The 10,916-nt window shown below is 32.2% G+C and overlaps 1 protein-coding gene across 3 annotated transcripts; it reads right to left on the bottom strand.

Moving 5' to 3' along the window:
- Positions 1-4,364: 4,364 nt before the first annotated feature.
- On the bottom strand, positions 4,365-10,851 carry LOC103500864 (probable 3-deoxy-D-manno-octulosonic acid transferase, mitochondrial). 3 transcript variants are annotated; one of them, XM_008464304.3, is made up of 12 exons: positions 10,627-10,851; positions 10,395-10,488; positions 10,134-10,176; positions 9,290-9,412; positions 9,088-9,207; positions 8,935-9,013; positions 8,601-8,717; positions 8,294-8,391; positions 7,766-7,856; positions 7,030-7,149; positions 6,878-6,948; positions 4,365-4,723 (listed from the first exon to the last, which is right to left on the bottom strand). In XM_008464304.3, the coding sequence occupies exons 1-12, from the start codon at positions 10,823-10,825 to the stop codon at positions 4,550-4,552; spliced, it is 1,329 nt and encodes a 442-aa protein (XP_008462526.2). In that variant the 5' UTR covers positions 10,826-10,851; the 3' UTR covers positions 4,365-4,549. The 3 variants fall into 3 exon arrangements, with proteins under 3 accessions (XP_008462526.2, XP_016902870.2, XP_050945064.1); XM_017047381.2 differs by having other exon boundaries at positions 7,766-7,847; XM_051089107.1 differs by having other exon boundaries at positions 8,601-8,693.
- Between the last annotated feature and the right edge of the window lie 65 nt (positions 10,852-10,916).

The following is a 10,916-nucleotide window of genomic DNA, read 5'->3' as shown; positions in this document are numbered from 1 at the left end:
AATTATAATTAATTAAGTTTAATTTACTATTTTCACCCCAATTAACCTATTTTAAAATTAATTAATAGATATCAATCAACTATTTTAAACAAAAGTAAAAAGCAAAGTACTATCAGCAAAAGAGGCATGATATATTTTTTTTTAGGTTGAAAATGATGGAGGAAGTATGAAGCAACAAGAGAAATACATAAATAATATAAAATAAGGGAGATATGTCAAATACGTTATAAAGCGTGAAAAAAATGTATAAGTTCTACGGAATAAAACACGAAAAGAGATCGATTGATGTTTTAGACAAAATCATAAATCAGAATGAGATTCTCAAATTTGAATTCAGCTCTACATTTGAAATTTATTTTCTAATCTTAGTACACCTTAAAGAAAAAATAGAATAAATTCGATCGTAATAATTCACATTCTTTTGTTTTCACTATCCATTAATTAATATATGTCAAAGACAATAATAGTAATAATAACAATGAGTGAATGAATGAAAAATGGTGTGGGAGTTGAGAGAGTTATTGAAAGGCTATTCCATTCCCAATCGAGCCCATTGTAATAGTAACAAAGGAAATAATTTCCCATCATTTCATGGATTCCAATGCCATTTCAAACATTGCCCATTGTAAATATTAACACTAACCAACGACAGCCCACCGTTTCTAAACATCAATTATGTGTACTAACAATTTTGAATCAAACTAAATTTGATTTAGTTTCAAAATTAAAATCATCATCAAACCCAGCAAATATTCATTAAATTGTACTAAAAATAAAGCTGAAATCGTTAGCGACTATATGACATCTCAAAATCTTCGTTCGTTCCTTTAATCAAAACATCTTTTAAATGTAAACTTCATGAATTTGAGATTACATTATACTATAAATATATCCTATAAAAAATGTAAAGAGTTAGAGAAAAATTAGGTATAAATTGATTTTTTTAATTTTTCGAATTTAATATTAAATTAAAAGGAAAAGAAAATAGAAAAGAGGAAATAGGGCATTTTATTTGGTGGCTCTTTATTTTATTTAATTTTTCCCTGTTTTAAAAATAAGGTGGTGGGTTGTGATTAGTCAACAGCTCTATCATTTTCGGTATCTTTTTATGTCACATTCACACTTTATTTTATTTTATTATTCTCAAACTTAAAATAGCTTTCTATCCTTTTCGATAAACTGTTCTATGCTACTTTTTTTTAAACGTTGTGCTGTTTGTACTTTTGATTATATACTTTGTCACTTACTCCACTTTAATCATTGTGGATTATTAATTACTCATAATTTAATATTTGCAAATTATAATTTGGTTCCCGTAGTTATTTGGTTTAAAGTTAGAAGGAATTGTTTGGAGTGATAAAAGATATATGAAATTTGTATGTTTGTAATTGACAGCTGAGGTATAAGTTAATATAAATATAATATTCAAGTTATATAACATTGTCAAGACAAAAGCAAAACTAACTTAATGCATATATGGTGGCAAAACAAAGAGTTTAATATTCCAACTCAACTCATCTCTCATGTTAGTATGCCAAATACTATCCAATATTGTTTTAATATTTCTAACGCAATAAATATAGTTTATTCGAAGAATAGTTTAAACCATGAAAATTTAAACAAAACTAACAAAATATAGAATTTAGAGTCAAAGTTCAAAATACTCCCTCCATCGAAATCTTAAAATAAAAGCCCATAAATTAAGTTAACCAACTAAACTAAAATGAGTTAAAGAGCTTAGTCTACGTTAGTTTAAAAACTTTCGAGTCGATTTTTTTAAAAAAAAATCTTTGAAGAATTAAACTAACTAACGGATGATCAATTTGAATGTTTACTAAGTCGATCGTAGATAAACCAATGACGTTAACAAATTATTAATAAGTGAATTTCATGAAATAAAGGTTATAGTAGATAACACAATTTAAAAAAATAAATTAAAAATGCAGCTCCCTAATAAAATAAATTTTAAAAAATAACAAGCATCGACCATTCAACTAATTATTATTTTTTTTAAAATGTCAAGTATCCTTCGATGGCTATCATGATACATACTATCACTAATAACTATTGTCGATGTAGAAACTATCACTGTTAGCAACTAATACCACTTTTCTCAACTTGAAAACTATCAACGATGACAACAATATTAATAATGATTGGTATCATCGATAGTTTTCAATTTGGAAGAACTAGAAAGAAATCTTTAGAATGGTAGTTAAATACAAGCTTTTCAACCTTTCATGAATCATGTTTGGGGGTGGACATTAATAAATAAGAATGAAAAAAGAAAAAAGGGAAATATATGTAAACCAAAAGAGCAATAAATATAGGAATGATTTTTATTCTTCAAATTATCGCGAAAAGATGGAGATTAAATAGAGAGGGTTGGCGGCGAAAAATTGGAGTTGAAAAGAGGAGGCGGAGTAATACTTGGGCGCCACGGAAGCCTTGAAGTGATTATTGCGTTCAATTGCCGCACAAATCAGTGAGCGGACACTGATTCAACTTTACCAAATCCAAATTAAATAATAAATTACTTTTTGTGCAGTTTATTTAAAAAAAAAAAAAAAAAGGAAAAAGGAAAAAAGAAGGAAAAATAAATATATTATTCCTTAAACAGAGTGAAGTGTATCATTATTGACCATAATCTCTCAAATTTCATCTAATTATTGCTTCCCTTCTAATTCACTTGTATGCAATTACTATTTTATTTTAACAAAATGCAGTAAACATCCATAAACAAACAAACTATTTCAATAAAATAAAATTTGTATAAATGAAACTATTTAATTACTGATTTTTAAAATGAACAATTTTTGTTTGAGTTCCAACATGAAACAAGACGATTCAAACTTTACTACTGAAATATGCATATACATATTTATATTAATCAGCTCTATCAGTTTTATACATGTACAGAAAAACATGTTAATGACAAATTGTTTATAAAATAATTCTTTAAATTAATATTATCATAAGATAATCCTTCGAAAAAGAAAAAACCATAACATGAACCTTACAAAACTTATTTAAGGTAAAAAGTGAAGCGTTTTATCTAATTAAAGATAAACATTGCAAACTCATCTTAGTTTTATGGTGTATTTTAGGGGTGTTCAAAAAAACTGTTGATCCGACCAACATAGATTATCCTATAAGGGTTGAGTTTGATTGGATTGAGTTAGAAGATTGGAGAAAAATAAATTGAACTGGGTAGCCGGCTCGTGCAAGTAAGAGGTCGGATTGACTGGTCAAACCCAAATTTATATATAATATACATAAAATTCTCTTCTCTATTTCCAATTTCAGTCAAACTCAGCTTTGAGATAGCCCAAATTCTATGCTTCTTAACTTCCCTGCCTCCCATCCCAACAGACAAGCTTGGATTAGCCCGACAACTCAACCTTCAAAGCTTTACGTCATTCATCTCAGTCGGAAAACACGAAATTAGCTTGAAAAATCAATCTCTAAAGTTTTTTTGTTCTTCATCTCAATCGGGAAACACCAAGATTAGCATCAAGATTAGCCCGAGAACACAATCTCTAAAGTTTTTTCATCCTTCATCTCAACCAGGAGACACCAAGATTAGTCCTAGGATTTCACTCCTTTCTTCAATTTTGGCCGAGAAACACCGAGATTAGCACCTTGCATATTGAAAAATAATATGAAAAACAATTTACAGACAGATGAAAAAGAAAAAAGAAAAAAAAAAGGTCAACCCACCAACCTAACCCAAATTTTTAGGTTGAGTTAGGTTGGATTAAACCTTGATATCGAATTTTTAGGTTGAGTTGGGTTGAATTAAACCTTGATATCGAACAGATAATGTTCAATTTTTGCAAACTTGATTACTTTGGATTGGTCTATATTTTTCCTCCAACTAACTTATCTTAGTATTCCTCTAAAATTAAAAATTTAGAGCAAAAAGTTATACACAATCCCATTTGGAAGAAAATTTTAATTTATTCAAATGACATTTTCAAATATAATAAAATAAACTAAAATATTTACAAAATATGGTAAAATTTTGGATTTTATTCATAATAGAAACCGATAAACTTATATCACTTTCTACCGATGTCAATAATAAAAGCATATCAATATCTATTATTAATAAAATTTAAAATTTTATTATATTTTATAAATAGTTTGTCAAGTGTTTACTGTTCCTCTATTGTAATCTCACCCGATTATAATCTCACCTCACCGTAATATCATGAAAATACTAAAAGCAAAGAAAGAAAAATTATGATCATATTAAAAAAGTCTTAAATTATGATCATATTAAAAAAGTCTTTTTCATCTATGATGCATCCATCCATGTGCAAAGATGATAAGGTTAGAAATTTTTGTGAGGACAAAGATAATTGATAAAGGAAGGGAAATTCTCATTATGAAAATATTTGAAACTATTTGCACATGCAACCATTCTCCCACCTTAAAAACGAAACAATCCAATCGAGTAATTCCTACAAATATACCATGTATATTTAAAACATTTAAATCCACTAACGTTCCAAAGAATTTTATCCAGGATTGTATATGTCATCACCTACCCAAAAGCACTTCTCAGAACTTTGGAATTTAGTGAGTTCCAAGTACCAACAATAATGCCACTCGCCAGAGCTTGCTGCGCCTGTTTAGCGGCCATTCGGTGCGCTTCCAAAACTTTGTCGTCTTTAAGCAGATTTTTTATAGCTCCTCCAAGGTCCACTTTTCCATGAACCTGAATCAGTTGAATACAGGTGAAATTTCACAACAAACATCAGTCAGAAGTGGTCAAAAAAGAAAGTTTAGATTTATTTTAGAAAGATTCAGTTGATTACAAATGAAATTCGATGACAAAGATCAGTCAGAAGGTTTCTTTTAGAATCATTTGTATTGCTACTTTCTACGATATGCCAAAGAAGAGGCACTTTCAAAATCAAACTAGCTTAGCCACATGTTTGATTATGATTTATTTGGTAACAATAGGAATGAGATGATTATCTATTGCTCGTCTACACATACTCTATGTTATACTTGTTCGGAATATGTTTACGTTTGATTATGATTATTGTTACTCTCATTATTTTGGAGATTTGTAATGAATTATAGCCTGAAAATCATTGGTAATTTATTTATTTTTTTTAAAAAATAAAAACAATTTTATTGAACCAATCAACCCGTTACATAAGATGAGACCTTTCCAATTATCTCAAAGATCAGAGTATAATTAATTAAAGAAGAATTGCTCATTTTCCACTTAGAAGCAAATAAAAGATTCTGTCTAGAATATAGCAAGTCCAGCCTGAACTAAATAAGGTTAGACTAATAAAAGGAAGATCATGGATATATGAATGAAAGGAGAACCTCTTTATTGGTATGAGATCTTAAAGATAAAACCAAAAGTGAAGTGAATTTATTGAAGTTTATATCTAAAGAGGACTATTATCAATATGCCACTATCAAAATGTGGCTGGGCTGGTTGTCCTTATCATTTTTCTTTCATTTTATTTTTAGTTTTATTTTTAAAATGTCAAGTGATCCAAAGAAAGATCTTGCTAAGATTCAAATAATCGTTTAGACTCTCTCTCTAAAGAGTGGTTAGTCAAGAGAGAGAAGAGTTGACTATATAAGTTGAGGAGTTGGTCCATCTGAAGAAAGAAAAGAAAGATTCAGAAAGAAGTGGCGAGATGACAGCACATGAAAGATGTAATCTTGAGTCACCACAGCTACTCACAAACGGTGCCACGGCTTCGGAATAGAACGATACCAAGATTTTTTCTTTGAAGTTTGTTAGACATCCTTGTATTGACATTAAATATCCCTTGCCATCCTTTGTTTTTACCTCATTGTAACTCTTTTTATGCTCGTTTGCAGTTTCTGTGTATTCCTTATGAGGTTGACACCTGTCAAACCCCAAGTATTTAATATATTCTTTCAGCCACAGCAACATTTGGCTGAGTGCTCGATTCCCAATTTCTGTGTTCTCACTGCTCAAGAAAACCGTATACAAAGTTTAACTTGATCATTGACGCTTTCCAAACTCACTTTACTTTCTTTGGTACGGATATTTATCTTTCCACAGAGCTTTGCCTACTTTATGACCAAGGGTATTGCTCTTTTTGTTAAACGAAAACGAGCCTCCTTATCAATGATAATAAATGAGACTAATGTAATAATAAATGAGATTAATACTCAAAGTACAAGAGAATTATACTAGGTTTTACTCCTAAAAACCTATAATATTAATTAATACAATACCAAAGGTATTGTTGAAGTTTAACGGCTGGAGATGGATTTACCGCTTAAGAAATTCGAAGGGACACAATTCCATCTCCAATAATCACGAGGGTCAATAAAAATTAACCATCCATTCTTCCCCCTACGATAGTAACACTATAGAAACTCATCATATCGACAAAGACACAAAAGAATGAAAGGTCCAAATCTGGCCAATGGTCCAAGCATAAATAATAGGAAAGCGATAGGAGAAAGAATCTTTGCATATCCAATAATTTCCCAGAGCTAAAACTCAACGAAGTGAAAAATATCACCTTTATTTTTCTTTACAGGATATGACCTTTATTATCTTATAGGAGCAACCATATAAATCCACATCAACTATCTATAGGAAACCTTCATCAAACCAGAACTGTCATCCAAAATCAAATTAAACGGCATGACTTGACTAATGCAAGATATGAAAACCGTATCAGGTTCTTAAAATCCTGACAGCTAATACTTGGACTAATAGGACATGTCGTCAGGGCTACAGAACCAAACATGGAATATTCCGATGACACAAAGAAAACATCCAATATCTGAATCCGAACCAGAGCATTTCTTCCAGATAAATAAAAGGGAAATGTAAAGTGGGACAAGATTTTATGTTCACCTGCAAAACCGACATTGGATTAAACTGCTGCATTTTAGCCACCATGCTCGAGAAATGGCCAACATATGGACCTGGCAGAGGAAAAAGAACTCTGAGAACAGAACATTTAAGGATGACAACATATCATAAAGACTAAGGCGGAAAATACTTACCGGTCAATACAGCACAACCAGCTGCGGCAGCTTCTGATACGTTGTGACCAGCAAGACCAGGCAAGAAGGATCCTCCAACCACAGCAATGGAGGTTATTCCATACAAATACCTTAATTCACCTATGTTGCACGTGGAAATGACATCAGAAGATTTAGCCAAAAGCGACCAAAACATCCCAATAGTATGAGATTCAGAAAGAATATCTATTCCTAGTGACCACCAAAATAAGATAACAAGTTACTCTTAAATGGCACGTTATTTATATCAAAGTTACTCTTGAAAGATGTTGCCAAGTTTCCGTAAGAATGTTTCTCTGGTCTCTGGATATTAGTAAGGCGTTTTTTCAAAAACCATACTTTGGTATATATGGTGACAAAGAAGTGATAGAATATACCATTCGAGATTTAATTTCCTAAATTACCTCTTATACATTTCTACTTCTGATGGAAACATAAATACTATATCTTTATATTTATATCTTGTCATAAAAAATTGAGCAGAGGTTTACCCTCAGCTATGGAAATAGCATAGCCTTCTATTGAGCACAACATTTAAAACAACATATAACTATATCTTTATCTCTCAATGAAATTGTCTTCATTTATCAAAAAAAAAAAAAAACTAAAAATATTTATATATACATCTTGTATCTTAAAAGCTCACTTCCAAAGAGAGAGAATGAGTTCAAGTAAGAAGTTAATGAAACACCATAGAAAATATATATATACTGCATACCTAATGTGTCTACAATGTATATGTTCGTTCCCGATGTAATGTTTTCACCTCGAGACCTCAAAGCTACGTTCTGCCCTTCTTTCTGCATTTCCTGTGCTAATTAAAATGGTAATACAAAAATCAAGCATGGAGCTAATCTTCACAATAGAGCCCTGCTAAGTCGAATGCCATACCAACAAAGAAAATCAACAAGTATATTTCCAGTTCTGTAAGCTGGTTTGAAATATGTTTGCAACCCCACTCCCCTCCCCATCCCCCTCCCACTCCCACAAACACACACACACTCACCAAACATATTTTACATGACTTGCACAGGGTAGTTTAACTTTAAAAAACTGCTCGAGGGTTATTCAAAAAGTCAAAAAAAAAAAAAAAAAAAAAAGGACTTCGAGGCATCACCATCTACAAGAATCTGATGAAAAGACCTAATAAAAGGAGTTATCAACACATTAATGTTTCTTTCATAAAAGGTTGTCATCATTATAAATACTGTGTACAAAGCACAAAAATAAAGCATAAGAAACCTACTAAAGCGATCTCTTTTCCATGCTGTGGATGTCGAGGTACAATAACAGTTACTAGATTTGGGTGTGCTTCTAAGAGCATTCTGTGAACTTGAAGTATAACTGCAGAATGAGAAACTTAACCAATATCAATTTCATTACAGAGCCTTAAACTTCAAAATATAAATTGTAGAGGCATTTGCGGCATTTCTCTATTAAAGTAAAGGCTAAGAGGAAATAAATCATAACAGCGCAAAAAAATCATAGACATGCTACAACATAAAACTAACATTAGAAACATATATGCATCAGCTTTCTAGGAGAAACATAACCTTCTTCTTCTCCTTTATGTATGGATGAAGCCATCCAAGCTTGTCTATAGGCCAACTGTGCTCTTAGATCTTCAACCTTTTTGATCTCTTTTTCTGACATACCAACATTTTCAACGGCTGAATGGAAAGAAAAACTTCAAAATCCAACCTCAGTGTTAGCAAAGCACATCGATCAAGTTCAGTGGAAGTTTGTGAAAACCATGTGGTTCAATGTTTTTATAATAGCACTAATCCCATACTTGTCGAATAACAGTTGACAAACCAATTGTGCATTCATTTCATAAAACATAATTTCCGTTCCAGCATATCGGAAGAAAAAGTTGATGGTGGATACCAAATTTCAGATCACCAGCAAAACTGATGACCAGTGGTGAAGCCTGCAGTAGCTGGAACCGTATGGCCTGTAGATTGCTCTAAAACACAAAACAAGATCAATGATGAGGAAAAAAAAAATCAATTTTACTAAGGAAAGTTCGACGGTCTATACCAACGGGAGAATCAATGAAAACTTTGACAGCATAAAGGAAATCAGCGGAAGAAACACTGGAATTGACCAATGCTTAAAGGACGTAGCTGACATCCGAGCATTTAACAATGCCATATCAATCTGAAGAGAGCAAGGGTGAATGTAAAAACCTTAAGCATCCATACCATAAAGAAAATTATGTCGGTAAGAGGTCACAACTTACACCACGCTGTGAAGCACCCAAGATAAGATTAGGCCAAAGTTCACTCTCCATTAAAATAATAACTTTAGGCTTCCAATATTCAATGAAAGTGTCTATGGAAGCAGCTGTATCAAGTGGAGCAAACTGATTTGTACAAAAAAATGTGAACACCATAGAAAGTAAATCTAGATACCCTAAGACATGTCAAAACCATAAAATACAAAAATGATTAGTCTTACGAAAGGACAAATGTATCACCTAGCACAGAAAAATATAGATAGCAAGAGAGAGCGAAAAAAATCACTATTTTGATTGATTGTACTTTCAAGTCATTTCTATAATGAGCTAAACAGGTAGAAAAACAATTGAAAACAACACGTTTTGACATACAGCAAGAAGTAGAATAGATGAAATATTCTCATCGATCTGGATCACATTTACATATTAAAACTATTTCAACTGTAAACTTAATCATGCTTTGGAAAATAGAACTTCTTAAAAACAGTCGATACATAAATACAGAATTTGAGGTTTATTCTGTGTTTAATCAATTTCACTACATTCCTCCTTGTCCTGACCCAACATTCAATAATTCTTTACGAAAAAGAAACGGTCAACAGACGACAACTCTATGTGCCCAAGGAAAAAAGAAAGATCCCTCGTTTCATCATATCTCAAACTGAAGTGTCAAGCATTCCACCGAAAACAAGTAGTACCACGCAATTGGAAGAAAAGTTTTACAAAAATGCAGAGAGATACGTCATAAACGGAAACAGCATTATATACATCGTTCCAAATCTCAATTACAAATGCAAACTTGATCCTACAACACTTTTGATTAAGAGAGGAAATGTAAGATCAGTACCTGATATATGACGCCGGTAGGAAGACAATTCTTCACTACCTGACTGCACAAGAAGAAAATACAATCAACTCCATTTACAGACTTTCATGTATAAGCTACACAATCCTGTTCGCAAACGATAATGGTAACCCTATTTTCAGCTAAGCTTATAATTCCACGATAAAAATCAGTTCGGATTTCACCGTTTGAAATGTCTAGAAAGTAACCAACTCCAACAGCAACTAGAATTTAAAGAGAAAAACAACTAACACCAATTCTTACAAGGCAGAATAAGTGGTTGTTGTCATCAAAACGATCAAATCAGGCCTCCTCTGAATACATTGCTTAATTACAGGAATAGTAGCCAAACCTTCTCCTGCATAAGAACAAGAAACCACGTTACATTCTAAGCACACACTACTGCAATCAATACACTTCATCGATTCAGAAAGATTATAGTTTATTTCCGAATTTCCCTGTAAGAAGAATGAAATGATGGTATTAGAGAATGAACCTAAAGAGACGGCATGGAACCAGAGGAGTGGACCGGGAGGACGAGCATGAGAAGGTCGACCAAGACGCTCCGGCCATCGGGAAGGGTGCTCGAGACCACGAAGCACACGCCATCGGAGGTGAAGGTAGAGCAATGGCGAGAGGCCGTAGCTTAGTGCTCTGTATACTTTGTAAATTAGCTTCCCCTTCGTTGCCGCCATTCTTTCTGTTTACAAGAATTCGTGCAGTTAGATCCTGAGCAACATGTGGTTAAAAACTACAATATGGGCCCTTTACATGGCATAACTCTGG

This window comes from Cucumis melo, chromosome 8 (assembly GCF_025177605.1).
Source record: "Cucumis melo cultivar AY chromosome 8, USDA_Cmelo_AY_1.0, whole genome shotgun sequence".
Classification (NCBI taxonomy): Eukaryota; Viridiplantae; Streptophyta; class Magnoliopsida; order Cucurbitales; family Cucurbitaceae; genus Cucumis; species Cucumis melo.
Note: the sequence above shows the minus strand (reverse complement) of the source record. Positions and strands in the feature narration are given on the sequence as shown.

What these genes read in the sequence shown, in the direction of transcription:
- LOC103500864 (XM_008464304.3), bottom strand. Translation starts at nt 10,825, where the DNA reads ATGGCGGCAACGAAGGGGAAGCTAATTTACAAAGTATACAGAGCACTA. An exon ending in GTTCCATGCCGTCTCTTTAG is followed by an intron (nt 10,489 to 10,626) that starts GTTCATTCTCTA and finishes GTTCTTATGCAG; the next exon opens with GAGAAGGTTTGGCTACTATT. An exon ending in ATGGAAAAGAGATCGCTTTA is followed by an intron (nt 7,857 to 8,293) that starts GTAGGTTTCTTA and finishes TAATTAGCACAG; the next exon opens with GAAATGCAGAAAGAAGGGCA.